The sequence below is a fragment of the Rhinolophus ferrumequinum genome, chromosome 8 (assembly GCF_004115265.2).
Source record: "Rhinolophus ferrumequinum isolate MPI-CBG mRhiFer1 chromosome 8, mRhiFer1_v1.p, whole genome shotgun sequence".
Taxonomy (NCBI): Eukaryota; Metazoa; Chordata; class Mammalia; order Chiroptera; family Rhinolophidae; genus Rhinolophus; species Rhinolophus ferrumequinum.
Window position 1 is genome coordinate 29844332 of NC_046291.1, and position 16187 is coordinate 29860518.

General features: G+C 35.9%; 1 protein-coding gene across 1 annotated transcript in view; it reads left to right on the top strand.

Moving 5' to 3' along the window:
• The first annotated feature begins 2746 nt into the window (after positions 1-2746).
• C2CD6 (C2 calcium dependent domain containing 6) overlaps positions 2747-16187 on the top strand; it is a 98079-nt gene continuing 84638 nt past the window's right edge. Inside the window, exons 1-2 of the mRNA XM_033111458.1 lie at positions 2747-2990; positions 14893-14979. Coding sequence (XP_032967349.1) covers positions 2769-2990; positions 14893-14979 — 309 coding nt within the window. The 5' untranslated portion in view covers positions 2747-2768. The remainder of the gene's footprint in view (positions 2991-14892; positions 14980-16187) is intronic.

The window sequence follows — 16187 nt, forward strand, 5'->3', positions numbered from 1 at the left end:
TTATTGTGATATAGCCTGTAGACTAGCCAGCATTTGGGACCTTTGGCCTTCATAAAACATTTGTAATCTATTATGAAAAATAAAGCTTGGATTGCGATAGATGCTCTTGATCAAGTTGCTAGGTCCATGAGGGCAAATATGAAAAAAAACGAATCAAACATAGTACTTGCCTTTAAGAGGCTCATTGTCATGCAGGGACTCATGCAGGGTCTCTGGTCCCGCTCCCCACATAATGCAGGATATGGTGAGGCCAAAAAGGAACATCCACGGAACCATAGATAGGGGAGTCATACCACCATATTCTCGCTGGCGGCTGGGTTGAAGACACAGGAAGTAGGAGCCATACTATCCGCAACCTGCTGTCCACTTTTCTCTGCCAACCAACCTCACTTGCTAGCTGCAATCCGCCATGCTAACTGCAAACCACACTTGCTGGCCACCATTTTCTTGTTAGCCCCCATTTTCTGCTAGCGTAGCCACGACAGTTATATTAGTGGCCAATGGCTCACTGGTTACAGCTGACGGCCGACTAGCCACAGCTGATGGCCATCCAATCACAGTTGATGGCCATTTACTACCTGAGTGAGCAACTTTCCATGTGAGGGACAGAGCCTGGAAACTACTCCTGGCTCTGTTCCCACACTCATAATCTACTCAGAAGACATAGATAGGTATGAGTTGAAGAATCTAGGAAAGCACTATAAATTGAATCATATAGTATGAAATCTTTGGGGAGTAGCCTTTTCTGCTCAGCATAATTCCCTGGAGATTTATCCAAGCCATGTGTATCGATAGTTCATTCCCTTCATTGCTAAGTCGTATTCCAAGGAATATATGTACTGCAGTTTGTTTAACCATGTACCTATGGAAGGACATCTGAGCTGATTCCACTTTTTGGCTATTATGAATAAAGCTGCTACGAGCATTTATTTGTGTATAGTTTTTATTTCTCTGGGATAAATGCTCAGGAATGCAATTTCTGGGTAATATGGTAGTCACATTTAGTTTTTTAAGAAACTGCCAAACTATTTTCTAGAGTGATCGTACCATTCTGTATTTCCCCATGACAGTTTTTTTTGAAGAGTCCAGTTTTGTTTTAGAATGTCCCACCTACATTCTGTATTTGTTTTTTGTTTTTTCCCCTAATAGCATCATTCAATTTGTTCCTGTCTGCTGAATTTCCTGTAGACTGGAGGATAGGTCTAGAGGTTTGATTAGATTTAGGTTAGATATTTTATATTGCATCACACACTTCCGTAAGGAGGTCAGAGTGTGCTGGCAGGCAGCAAGTCTCATTGGCACAGTGATTAAACAACACAGCAGAGACTCAAAATTGACAACAATCTTGAATCAAGGGCCTTGGGCTATTGTGCCACATGCCCTGAAGAGTGCAAGGTGAGTGTCAGGTTCCTGCCCCGAAAGAACTCTTGAAATTGACAACCAATTGAAATGGTGTGAGCCTACTAATGAGATAGACTAGTAGCTTGGAGATAGCAGTTAATTCTGCATTTGGGATATGTGTTTGTGGTTATAAGATTTAACTGAAAGCTGAACTTTGAGCTGGCCCTTGAATAAAAGAAAAATAGTTTCTAAATAGAAGAGCAATAAATAATGATCCTGTGGTAGCACAGAGTGCATTTTGGAGGCACTTGGTTCCCATATAAAAGAATTCAGATTTATAGCCAATAAAGAAGCTCTGAAGTTTTGGGTTTTGTTTGTTTTAAAAGTAAACTGCATTTAAAAAAATTTTAAAGGGGGCCAGCTTGGTGGCTCAGGTGGTTAGCCCTCCATGCTCCTAACTCCAAAGATTGCTGGTTCTATTCCCACATTGGCCAGTGGGGTCTCAACCACAAGGATGCCAGTTCAATTCCTCGAGTCCCACAAGGAATGGTGGGCTCTGCCCCCTGCAACTAGCAACGGCAACTGGACCTGGAGCTGAGCTGCGCCCTCTACAACTAAGACTGAAAGGACAACAACTTGACTTGGAAAAAAGTCCTGGAAATACACACTGTTCCCAAATAAAGTCCTGTTAAAAAAAAAAAAAGTTTAAAGGTAAAGCAGTGGATGACAGCAGGCGGGGAGACTCATGAGTAAACCATTTCAGTCGTGTGTGTGTGTGTGTGTGTGTGTGTGTGTGTGTGTGTGTGTGTGTGTGAGAGAGAGATGTCCCGAAACTAAGTGCCATAAAGAGAAAGAGTAGGGTTCAAATGGGGTTAGAATTCAAAAATGTATCTGAAGTTTTAAGCTTTTGTAGATATGACATTGCTACATTAAATGAGTTTGGAACATACTAGAGGTCTGGAAGGGATGATGTATATTAATGTGTTGTGTTATGAGTCTATGTGACAGTCAAGTATAGATGTCCAAGTAGAATGTTGGAAACAAAACATCTGGAGCACAGGGGATATTGTAAGGAAGTGATAACTCATACTATAAACCTCCCAAAAACTGGTACAGGGAGAAGAGGGCACACAAGAAAGCGAACTTTCTTGTCCGGTCACTGTGCTGAGGAGACTTGCTGTCCACCAGCATGCTCTGACTTCCTTCTATGAGAGCCCGAAATGGCCTGGGCAAGCGCTTGAAGCTGACCTTCTATGCTCGCTAAGCTCCCACGGCCCCCTAACCAGCTGGGGGCATGAGCCAGGCCTAAAGGTGCGGGTCACGCTGTGCGGTACGCATGCGCGGGGTGGGGGTTGTGGGGGAAGGGCTGCGCCTGCGCAGTAGCAGGCCGTCGGTTAAGCACAGATCCGTCGGCAGATGATGGAGGGATGGAGCTGCCCCAAGAGATGGCCATGGCTTCCAACGCAACTGATAACCGCAATGGGCGTGTCCATTCCCTCTTCACAGCCCCTGTACTTCAGAAGAGTCTCCACATCAGCCAAAACAGAGGGTCGGGGGTTTCTTCGGCCCGTAACTTGCAGGAGCAAAGCAAGACCAGGCATCTGCCCAAAGACAAGGACAAGGAGAGTCCTGGGAACCGGCTGCTGAACGTGAGTGGGGGCCCCAGCGGCACAGCCTCTCCCCTACCGGACCACCTAGAGGGCCCAGGATGTCCAATAGGGTCATTGCATGCAGAAGGGAGGGAGGGAGACCTGCCCTAACTTTGAAGGTGGTAATACCTTAAAAAGTTTACTTGTGGGACCTCGACAATTACTTAACTTGTCAGAGCCTCGTTTTATTAACTATTAAATGAAGACAATGATTGCACCTACCTTACTTATAGGGTGGTCTGAAAAACCAGAGGAGATAGTGATATAAAGTGCTTAACACAGGGCAGAACACAGAGTCAATAACTGTTGTTAGCTGCTGTCATCGTCATCATGGGGATTTCATTTATGTGGTAAAGGGCTGAACTCCAGAAACTTGAGTAACCCTTGTTTTCAATTCCTGAGGTTCTTCCAGGTGAACCTGTAGTAACAAATCTGCATCATGTCTGTAGAAGAGTGAGTTATTGGCCTCCTATTCTTAATTAGAAAGGTAAATTTATTTAGAAATGTGTGCAACTCTTGAGTTTACCATTCCTGCCAGAAGATGGAGGAAATGGACAAGGGGAATCACATTGAAACTCACTTTTTCAAAGTTGTTAGAGGATTATTGGGAAATTTTACATTCTCTGTTGGTCTTAAGTTATTAAAAAAATAGTACAGATAAAAGTATCAGTAAACAAATGGCATACAAAAAGATGATGTCCTTCTCTATAAAATTAAGTAGTGGAATTATTTAATATCTAAAGTAACCTCTTAATTCCAAGAACTTAAAATATTCTTCACTCATTATTATGACAAATAAAGAGCAAATTAGGATTTAACTATAGGATACTAGGAGAAATTACAAAATTTGCGAAAGAGATGTGCTTGTAAATCTAGGCCATAGAAGGTATTTGTTGTGTATCCTATTAAGCAATTTGGACTTTATTCTGTAGAATGATGATTTGTAATATTTTTTGAGTATGAGGATCCTTTTTATTGTAAAAAAAAAAAAAAAAAAAGAAATCTCCCCACATGAGAGTAGCTGGTGCTTTACAATCGACTGACTGGGAAAATCTGTAATGACAAAGTTACCATGTGGCAGTGTTTTTAGTAAAATTTGTATAGATACAACAGCATCTACATTGAAAAAAGAGTAATGTACCTATATGGAAGGTACATTGTTTACCCAAGTTGGTTCTCCAAATTATTTAACCATAGAATATTTTAATGATTTGACAGAGCAACAAAAAGGGTTTAGGAATTGAAATGTGCAGTTGGATTTAGTTATAATGACCTCATAAAGGATTTCTTTTCAGACACAAGTCCAGAAGAATGCATTTATGTAGTATAGATATTTATTACACAATGAACTTAGAGTAATATGATAACGGTATGTTATTAAAGTTATTATAACCGCGACTGTAAGATACATGATGTAGACCATTCAACATGGAATGGATGACCTTTTTCAATTGAGTAAATGCTGCATATATATTAGTACAGATGCAACATTATATATTTGAGCAACAGGTAGTCTTTTCTCTGACTTCTTGGCTTTTTGTGTGTGTATGGTACATGATTTCTTAACAGCAGATTATCATAGTTATAAAAACAGCTATATAAATATTTTTAGCGTTTTCTGTACAAAATACATAGTTTTTTAAAACTTGCAAGCAAATATATCTCTCAGATATGTCTTACATCTCTCAGAATACATTTTGGAAAACAGTAGTTTGCAGATAATGCATAGAACACATTTGAATTCAAGGATATTCGAAGTTGAGAACCACAGCTGTAGGTGGATTTTAAGCAAGGGGATGACATGAGTCAGGTGTACTTTGTTTAAAAAAAACTTGTTTTGGCTGTCAGGACTTAAGAAGAGCGAGGACAATAAAGTAAGATCTCTGAGGGGATGGAAAAGAATGGACCATGGAGCACAGGTGGAGGGATCCTACTTGGATAGTTAAAAGGGCATTTCTTCCTCCAGACCAGTGTTTGTTTCTTCTTTGGATCATTGGTATCCAGATCTTCTGAGAGTGTTTGTTAAAGTCCAGATTCCTGCACCTCCCCCTTAGACCTGCTGAATCCGAAGGATGGGGCCCAAGGATTATGCTTAAATTTTAAACTATCTCAGATGATTCTTAGATTCATGTTTGAGAAGTACTGTAGATAGAGGGGAAAAACGGGCATTGATGTAGGAAGCAAGCTGGAGAAGGAAGCAAATGGAGCAAGTGGAGAAGGAAGCAAGAAGAGTTTGATGAACTGGGTGAAGAAACAGGAGGAGGGATAAACAACTGGAAGTCTAAAGAGATTTTTGAAAAGGTGTATTAAATATAAGCTACTAAGAGAATTGGAAGCATTAACTAGAGATAATGCTCAGATCGAGGGATAGAGTAGTTTTTGACTTTGGTAAAAATGTGGGTAATCTACCCCCCATCTTAATGTCAGTTCTTTAAATCTCCTTAATTCCTTTCAGCAGTTCACTGCTATTCTACATCCTGGACCTTGTCTTCACTCCGAGGGTTCCCCCTCCAAAATCCTGAATTCTAGAATGTTACTTCCTAACTCTCATTACTTTACTTTTAGTACACTTATTTTTTGAAATATGTGCCAAGCTTTGTACTAGACACTGAGGATGCAGTGGTGAATGAGACCCGCAAAGCACCTTCCCTTAGGGAGCTAACATTCCATTGGAGAGACAGTCACAGGTGATGCTGCGTTCTGAGGACGTAAAAGGGCTATAATATAGATAATTATGGTGGCGGGATACATAGTACTCTGGATAGGGATCAGAGAAGGTCTCCCAGGAGAAGAGGCTTTTAAGTGAAAACCTGAAAATGAGAAGAGGCTAACCATTTAAACAGTTGGGGGGTAGGGAGAGCAAAGAGGGAATAAATAAAAACAAGTGTGAAGTTTCTGCTGAGGGATAGTTTGGAATGTTCACAGAACATAGTGACTGAAAGGGAGAAAAGCATAAAATGAGGCCATAACAAATCTTTTTGTACGTTTAAAGTCCCTATTAAAATGTGTGTGTGTGTGTTGTCCATTCGAGTCATTTTCCTATCAGATTTTTATTCTTTTTCCTCCTCAATGTTTTCAAAAGTTCTTTATTTGTTCAAGGATATTAGATATACATCTGGGATATATGTCACAAATATTTTCTCACACTTCAAGAGCTATCTTTTGACTGTTTTGGTGCTAAAAAGTTCTTAATTTTGTGAGGTCAAGTTTATCAACCATTTATTGCATCTGAATTTGCATTGTAAAAACTGTTTACGTACACCTAGGTCATAAAGGAATTTACCTATGTTACCTTCTAGTACTTGTATGTCATCCCTTGATTTATTTGGATGGTATGGTATGAGGTATGGATTTAATTTTTGTCTTTTTCCAGATAGATGTCCTAACACCATTTATTTTTAAAAATCCATCTTTGCCCTAATGATTTGCCCTATCTTTATACTAAGTTACTGTATGTATTTGTCTTTTTTTTTTTCCTGGACTTTCTATTCTCTTTCACTGGTCTATTTATCAATTCATATATCGGCACCATACTACTTTACTTTAAAGACTTATAGTATGTTTTATTGTCTAATAGGGCTGGTCCCCCACCACCACCTTGTCGTGTCTTCAGTGAGTATTCTTCCTTTTTTAAACACTTTATTATTTTATTTCAGTAAAGAAGATTTTTTAAATAAGGATTGCATTAAATTGGCAAATTAGGTAGAACTGACATCTTTATGATGTTTATCTGTCCTATCCAAGAACAAGAGATGTCTTTTCATTTATTCAAATCTACTTTTGTGTCTTTCAGAAGTGATTTCAAGTTTTCCTCTTAGGAGTTTTGCAACTTCGTGTCAAGATTATTTCTAACATGGGGACTTTTCTATTCTATAAGCTCTAGTTATTATTTATATATATTAAGGCAATTGATTTCTGCGTGTTAATTTCATATCCTGCTTCCTGAGAGAATTTTTTAAACATTTGAGTTAGTGTTGTTATTAATTGTCTGGGGTTTTACATATACTATCAAATCACCTTCAAATAGAGATAGTTTTACTTCTTTTTTTCCAATTTTCTTGGTTTTAGTTGATTTCTCTTATCTAATTGCTTTGACTAATGCCACCAGAAACATATTGAGTAGTGGTGGAGATAGTAGGCAACCTTGCCTTGTTCCTGATCTTAGTAAAAAGTGTTTCCCCACCAAATGAATACTGATTTCAAGACTGGCTTAATTCCTATTTTCTTGAGTGTTTAAATCAGGAAAGGCTGTTGAATTTTGTCAGAGGCCATTTAAACATGTATGGAGATAATCATATAATTTTTCTCCTTAGATCTACTGATGTGGTGGTGTATTATATTAATGAAGTTTCTAATATTGAACCAACTTGCATTCTGGAATTACTCCACTGGTTATTTCATATTAGTTTTTTAATTTGACGCTGAATTCTTTTTGTCATTATTTTATCTAGTATTTTTGTATCAATATTTATAAGTGATACTCATTTATAATTTTAATTATGGGTTTAAGTATAAATGCTATACTTGCTTCATAAAAAGAATAAGAAAGTTTTCTTTAATATTCAGTACTCTGGAATACTTTATGGAGTCATGGGTTATCTGGTTGTTGAAGGTTTGGTGGAATTCCCTGTGAAACCACCTGGCCCTGGTACTTTTTTGTGGCGGTAGTTCCTTGCTGTCTCTCTCTCTCTCTCTCTCTCTCTCTCTCTCTCTCTCTCTCTCTCTCTCTCTCTCTCTTTAAAAGGAAATTGGTCTGTTTAAGCTGTTTACCACCAACCGGGCCAATTTTGTTAAATTGTATTTTCTTAGGAAATTGTACATTTCATTTAGGTTTTTAAATATATTTACAGGTCTGCAAATTAGTCTTGTATGATTTTTTAAAATTTTGTCTGTTTCAATTGGTTATTTTTATCTTGTCATTTTTTATTTGTGTTTTATCCTGTTTTCTTAATTAAGTTAGCTAGTGGTTTGTGTATTTTGTCGACTATGTAAATCAGTTTGGAAATAATAGCGTAACAGTATTGAATCTTTCCATCCATGAATATGCAGTGTTTTCCATTCATTTAGATCTTTACTTTCACTCAAGAATGTTTTGTAGTTTTCAGTGTATAAGTCTTAATATTTCTTCTGTTAAATTTATTCCTAAGTATTTTATTATTTTGATGCTATTTCAGATATAATTATTTTCTTTATTTCCAGATTGTTCATTGCTATTATACAGAAATACAATTGGTTTTTGTATTTTGTTCTTGTATCCTGATACCTCACTGAACTCGTTTACTAGTTCTAGTAGTGTGTGTGTGTGTGTGTGTGTGTGTGTGTGTGTGTGTGTGTTTCTTTGTGGTTTCTATATACAGGATTGTGTTATCTGCAAATAAAGACAGTTTTACGTCTTCCTTTCAGATGTGGATACTTTTTATTAATTTTTTTCTTGTCTGAGTGCACTGGATAGAGCCTACAGTACAGTGTTGACTAAAAGTGGCGAGAGTGAATACTCTTGCTTTTACCAATCTTAGGGGGAAAACATTCAGTCTTTCTTGAGTGTGATAGTAAGGAAATTCATTCCTATTTTTAGTTTGTTCATAGTTTTTATTAAGATTGCATTTTGGATTTTGTCAAATACACTTTCTGCATCTCTTGAAATGATCATGTGAGTTTTGTCCTTTATTGCTCATATTTATGAATATGGTTTATTACATTAATTGAGTTTCAGATGGGAAATTTCCCCTTTGGTATGGTATAAGGTCCTTTTTATATATCACTAGATTTATTTTACTAATATTTTGTTGAGGATTTTGCCTCTGCATTCATGAGAGATATTGGCCTGTTGTTTTCTCATCTTGTGATATCTATCTAGCTTTGGTATTACTGTAATATTGACCTCATAGAATAACTTGGGAGGTATTCCTTTCCCTTCCTTTTCTTTTTTTTCCTGAAACAGTTTGTGAAAGGTTGTTACTATTATTCTTTAAATCTTTGGTAGAATTCACCAGTGAAACAATCTGGGTTTGGGGTTTTCTTTTTAGGAAGAGTTTTAATTACTAGTTCAAATTTTTTTTTTTTTACTTGTTATAGGTGTTTTCAGATATTTTATTTCTTTTTGAGTCAGTTTTGGTAATTTGGGTCTTTCTAGGAATTTTTTTGTTTCATATAAATTGTCTAATTTGTTAGCATGAAATTGTTTATAGTTGTAGTAGTTACCTTATGTGGCAATAAACTTTGCAGGTACAATGAAGTTTAGGATTTTGAGATGGGGATATTATCTTGGACTATCTGAGTGGGCCCTACGCGTAATCACAAATGTCCTTATATAAGAGAGGTAGAGGGAGATTTGGACACACAAAAGAAGGCAATGTGATCACAAAGGCAGATAATAGAGTGATGTGACCACAAGCCAAGGAATGCTGGTAGTCACCAGGAACCGGAAGACGCAAGAATGGATTTTTCTCTACAGCCTATAGAAGGAGTATTGCCCTGCTAAATTCCTTGAGTTTTTGACCCAGTGGTACTAATTCCAGAGTTCTGGCTTGTGGAACTGTGAAAGAATAAATTTTTGTTGTTTAAGCCACCAAGGTTGTGATAATTTGTTACAGCAGCTGCAGGAGCTAATACAATAGTATCCCCTTATCATCCTTTTTAAAAAATTCTATTAAATTTATTGGGGTGACATTGGTTAATAAAATTATATAGGTTTCAAGTGTATGATTCTGTAATACATCTTCTGTATACTGCATTGTTTGTTCACTACCCAAAGTCAAATCTCCTTCTGTCACCAGATATTTGACCTCCTTTACCCTTTTTTACTTTCCCCTATCCCCTTTTCCTCCATACTGTTGTCTTTGTCTATGAGTTTTTGTTTGTTTGTCTTTTTCCTTTGTTGCTTTCAGTTTTATATCCCACATGTGACTGAAATCAAATGGTTCTTGACTTTTTCCATTAGACTTATTTCCACTTAGCATGATACTCTCAAGATCCATTCATATTGTCGCAAATGGCAGTATTTTATCTTTACTTATGGCTGAGTAGTATTCCATTGTATGTATGTACTATATCTTCTTTATCCAGTCATCTACTGAAGGACACTTCAGTTGTTTCCATGTCTTTGGTACCATCAATAATGCTGTAATGAATAAGTCACATTTGACTTTTGCAATTACAAGAGGTGCTCAAAGTGGTTACCATCAGCGTCCAGACATTTCTGATTACAGCGAACTACTGTTTGAGCAACACTGACCAAAGTGTCCACTTGTATACAATTTTTTGACACCCCCAGTATATATTATACAAATATAGCATGATGTAATAATATTTATATGTAAGTATATATGGGTATGCTTATTTACATGTTAGTATACATACTTAAATGTATTTCTATATATTCTATAAATATGACATACAATAATATAATATAAACTGCCTTGCTTCTTCAGGCTTTTACACTTATTCTGTCCAGGCTCCTCTCCCTCTAGTTCTTAATTTTTCACTTCTTCATACCCACTTGAAGTATCATCACCTCCTTCTCTAACACTCTCTCCCCACCCCCCTTATTTTCCCTGTGTTTCTGAGATAGCTCTTAGGCATCCTGAATGGGGCTCAGTACTGGAATTTTACCTCTTGCACGTCTTTTGCTCCAACGTTGTGACCATTAGTATTTGCAAAAATGTGGACAATCAAATGAGGAACTAAGTCTCAGCTTTACCCAAGTCTTTTTGGTAATGAGTCTAAACTGAACACTATTGGGCAACCCCTACCTCCATCTTAAATTGAAGGCAGTGGCTCTATCAAATGGAGATGGTGTACCTCCCCCATTTTAAGCAGACTGTGCCGAGGTGGGCATATGCATGGGAACTGGCAGATTGAAGTCTTCAGAAAGGCAGATTTAAGAAAGCGAGACATAATTATAGGCATTTAGATGTGACTCTATAACAGTAATCTCCAAATTTCTTTCATTGCACAATCTTGTCAGCAAAAATACACGAGCATCTATCACCCATGTTTGTATATTTATTTATACATTACATAAATGTACTGCAATATATTACTGGGGGTGCCCCAAAAATGTATACACATGATTTATAGTCATCTTTTGTTATTGGTATATGTTGAGTATTACAATTTTAATACAGTATTTTCCTTTCTTAAAATGTGTATACATTTTTTTGGCACCCTCTGTACATAAATTCTACAATATACAAAAAATTAAAAATAATAAGCAGTGTTTCTAAAAATGATTTTGAATTCCATTTTATTTATTAGTGGTACAAAACTCATAAGCATCACTATTTTTGAAAAGCTTGATTTAATACTTTGTTCTGATTTAAATCACTTTGTAGTGATTTAAAGGTCTAGTTCTAAGGCACATTTATTTCAGTATTTGTTTTTAATACTTGAAAAAGATACCTTCAAAGGTTTGAAATTCCAAAATGGAAGAGGTGCATCTTGATTGTGCCTAGAAAATCATAGTACTCATTTCTGTTCTGTTATGCAAACTTTTTAGTTCAGATTTTATCTGTAAAATGGCATCTTCTTTATTAATTAGTTCTAGCAAACTAATTGGAAGGCATTGCATTTATATATATATATATATCTAAAAGGAAAAATGGTCTCCTCACCTGCCGAAACTCTTCCTTCTGAGATTTTTAAACAAATAAAATTGTTTCTAAGTTCCTGAGCTTCTAGGGTGATGATAACACATGTACACACACATAAAATAACATTAGATGGAAGTATTTCCAGTAGTTTTCAAAATTTTCGCAGCTTAACATGAGTTTATTTGAATGAGACAGTTGTTGTCACACTCATTAAAGTGTCGCCACCTTACTCTGAAAGGACAGATTAAGAAATATATATTTTAAAAATATTTGCTAGTTTACATACTACTAACAGCCATTTGCCATCACAGACAATGTTAGCAAATTTGGAACATTTGCCTTTTGTAAAAGCCAAATGTATGATACATTTTTATGTTTTCCAACTTTTGAAAATGCTTCGCCATGCTATTTTTTATGATGAGTCCTCATCTGTTTGTAAAGCAGACTAAATGTTCTACTACTACTTAAGGTCATGTAAGTGGCTAATCCACTTAACTAGTAAACTCAATACCTTGAAAGCATGAGGGCACTGATATGAACCCCTCTGAGCATGAAACTCACCCTTTTCCTCAGAATGTTCGTCTATTGCTGACAGTCAGCTATATGTGCTTGTTTTATTTGTTGAAGAAATTGTGAAGTTCTAATATTTTTCTTCTGCTGCTCCAGGGGCTATTCCCTGTGAGTATCATTCTTTCATGGGGACAGAAAACCACTGAGGATAAAACGAAGTCATTGCTCCTGAATTTGGGCAGGGAAAAAGAGCATTCAAACAAATCTTGTCTAGAGTAAATAATTCCACGTATGTGTAGCTTGTTCAATGAATGGTAAGATCTGACCAATCAGATAAATTACTCCTTTTCCCATGTAGAAAATCTGAGTTGGGCAAAGAAAGAGTACAGACAAAATTCTCTTGGTAATTGTTTTTCTATTAGTGAAACTGGCATTGTTTTTCCACTTTTCTGTCTTCAGCACCAGACTGAACTTCTGGAGAACAGAAACACTTACAACTGGAGACAGCACAATGCCAGGCATATGGCTGTAAATGCTAATTAAATGTTAGCATAGTGAGGTTTCCATTAGGGCTAGGAAGTAGGGATAGCCTAGGAAAAGGTAAGTATGTAGGCTAGTGGGTTTTCAAAGAAAAGTGTGGAATGGAGGAGAGTGGGTCAAAAAGGTCTTTGGGGAAGAAGTGCAGAACGATGTGAGTGAAGGTACAGACTTTTTAATAGAAGTGCCTAGGGACCAAAAGTGACAGAGATGAAAGGCAGAGTGGAATTAACTGAAATCAAAATTCTTTGCAGGTTTAGGAAAAATTCTAGGTGGTGACAGAAGGCCTTATGGACTCAATTTTAGAACTTTTGTTCAAGGTTCTAATAGAATTTTAGCAAAGAATTGTTTTGTTCCTGTTGCTGTCACTGAAGAGAGCTTTGTTCAGATAAGGAAGGAAAAGTAAAAAGGTAGTAAAATGAGGGGGGAAGTAATATTTTTGCCAGTTTGTTAAGGATAAATTGAGCCTAAAAACTCTAAAGGAGTTTTTCCCCCAACTATTTTATATTTATTAAAATGCACATTCAAAAATAATAAGATGCACATTCAAAGTAAACTTCCATAATGAGATTATCAAAATATTAGAAAGCATGAGGTTCCACATTAAATACACATATAATGTACCACAGTTTGATATTTTTGTGACAATACAATAATTGTCACTCAGTTATCTTAAACTACAAATTAAGCCATGCATGTATAAAGCATAATAAACCAGTCAGATGTAACAATAACAAAATCATCCATGATGTATAAAACAAATTTTTTAATACAACCAAAGTATTATATACTTTAAAACAAAAACTTCAACATAACTAAATATTATTTATTACATACTTTAAAAATAGAACAAGTGATTCTTGAAAGGCACATAACAACAAAGATTACTGGGAAATTAATGCTTGTACATAAGGCCATATTAATTCAAGTTTAACAAAGGTAAGGGATACAAGTATTTCTCTTTTTAAACTTAGATATTTTTAATAGGCAGTTTTTCCCTGTTCCCCTCATCTCTCTCCTCCATTCCCTTCCCTTCCCCTCCTTCTCTCCTTACTTTACTTTTAAAATCTATATTAAAAGGCAGATAGAGAAAGACAAATACCATATGATCTCACTTATATGTGGAATCTAAAGAAAAGAATAAATGAATGAACTAACCTGAAACAGTCTCAGAGATATAGAGGAAAAACTGAGGGTTGCTAAATGGGAGGGGGGTGGGGATAAGGGGGAAGGTGAGGGGATTAGAAAGCACAGTCAGTAACCACAAGATTGTCACGAGGTTACGAAAGTCAATTTGGGGAATGTAATCAATAATGTTGTAAAGATTTTGTAGGGTATCCGATGGACACTTATCTCATTAGGGAGACCACCTCAGGGAAGATGTAGATGCCTGATCACTGCACTGTGCACCTGAAACTGAAGCTGAACAATAATGAATGTCAACTACAAGTTTATATATATATATACATATTTAAATATATATATATAAATAGTTACGAGAAGCGGAGTACAGCATTAGGAATAGAGGCAGTGGAAATGTAACGGCTGTGTGCGATGTCAGAGGGGTAGTGGATGGGGGGAGGGGAGTTGTCACTGTGTGAGGGATATAAATGATAAATGTCTATTACATTGTTTTGTGGACCTGAAACTAATAAAAAAAAGTTATAAAAAAATCTATATTAAAATGTCTTACAAATGTTAAAGGCTGACTATCATGTGTAGTGACCAGAGAGCCCTTAACAACAAAGTTAAATGCCAACCCAAAACTATCAGTTAATGAAGTTACTCTGGAGGAATGACACATCTAAAACCTCCAAACTGTCCATTCATTGCTTCATTCCATTGTACCTATTATTGCAAAGGACTACGTTCCAATTTCTTCAGTGGCTGAAAACTGAAGAAATATTGGGATAATTTGCAAGTAGGATTACTACCATTTGTTGGATACAGAACCTAGTCTACATCAAATTAAGATTGGAATGTGGTAATAATGGTTATTTTTAGTTAGCAAGGTGAGGTCATTGTTCACGTTACTGTGCACGTCTCTCTTCTCATGATTCTCTTGATTTCATGTTTAACTGTGTACATTTTGTTTCTCTGCTAACTTATTGATAAACATATCAAGGGTAGGGATGTTTTCTAGTCATGCTAATATCCCACTTCCTAGCATACTTACTAGATACTCATAAAATTGAATTGAATTAATCTTTTATCTAGTTATGTTCTTCTTTGCCTTCTAAAGTCTTAATTTATTTACATTGTAGATGCTGAGAAGAACTCTTAAAGGATCTGAAAGTAAAGAACTAGAAGTAACACATGAGACACCAAAATTGGTGCCATTTGGGGGTGTGGTATGTATGACTAATCCTCAGTAAATCTATACAAGTTATTTTGTATTTCATATGAAGACTAGTCAATGTTTATTATTTGGTAATCAAAAAGTATGTACAGAAAATGGTACGCTGATAACATATTCATGAATTTTCATATTTATGAGTCAGAAAAGCATTCTAGTGATCAATGAAATTATGGAAAACACCCTGATTCACAGGAAAAAAACCACCCTGTGTTTTCTATGCTAGGGATTCCCAAACTCAACTTACATCAGAATCACCTAGAATACTTTCTAAAAACATTGATTCTTGGGCCCCATCTATGATCTGCTAACTTAGAATCTGAGAATGAGGCCTAGAAATCAGTATTTTTATTGAGCCCTTACGATGATTATATTTATTCTCAGATTTAGGAAGCTTTGAGCTACAGTTTGAAAATTGACCCCACACCTCTCCCTCATATCCAAAAAATAGTAAACCCTAGAACAAAAGCAAACACACTCATTAATTATACACATACATACAAACACACAGGTAGGATTTGATATCTAGGCTGAGAATGAGGAAAATCTGGTTTTTCTTTGAGTGCTATAGAGTATAGGACATGAGTATGTATGCACATTTACAACTCATATTTTGGTATTCTTTTATAGTTATCTTTATTTTATGAACACTATTAGAATAGTTAATAGGTATGAAATAAGAGTTTCTCTTCTCTAGCTTCTATCATACACTAATATATTTTCTTGATTAAAAAATATATAATGAATTTAACACCACCTTTTTGGGAGAAAATGACCATGGTATGCATTTAAACAAAATGACCATGGTATGCATTTCTTATTTATTGAAAATGAATTTAGTGTTTATATAATTGCATTTAGTGCATTTAGTATTTATATAATTATATAAAACTTTCTTTCCTATATTATAGTCAAAGTTGGAGTATAAGTCCTCACTCTCCAAATCTAAACTTAGAAAAGATTCTTTGAAATCACTTTTGGCTCTAAGCTATTATGCATGTCATTATGTTGACATACTAATTTCCATAATTCATACTCTAGAATATGACTTCTACATTTCTTTAGAATAAAATTTCGAAAATTTTGATTTCACTCACACTTCCTAATTTCATAGTTTGTGTTTTCCTTATCTGAATTACATGTTGCTAGACATGAAAAAGCTTCTGTTAAAAGTCAACTGGACGTTTTCCACAGAGATATTGT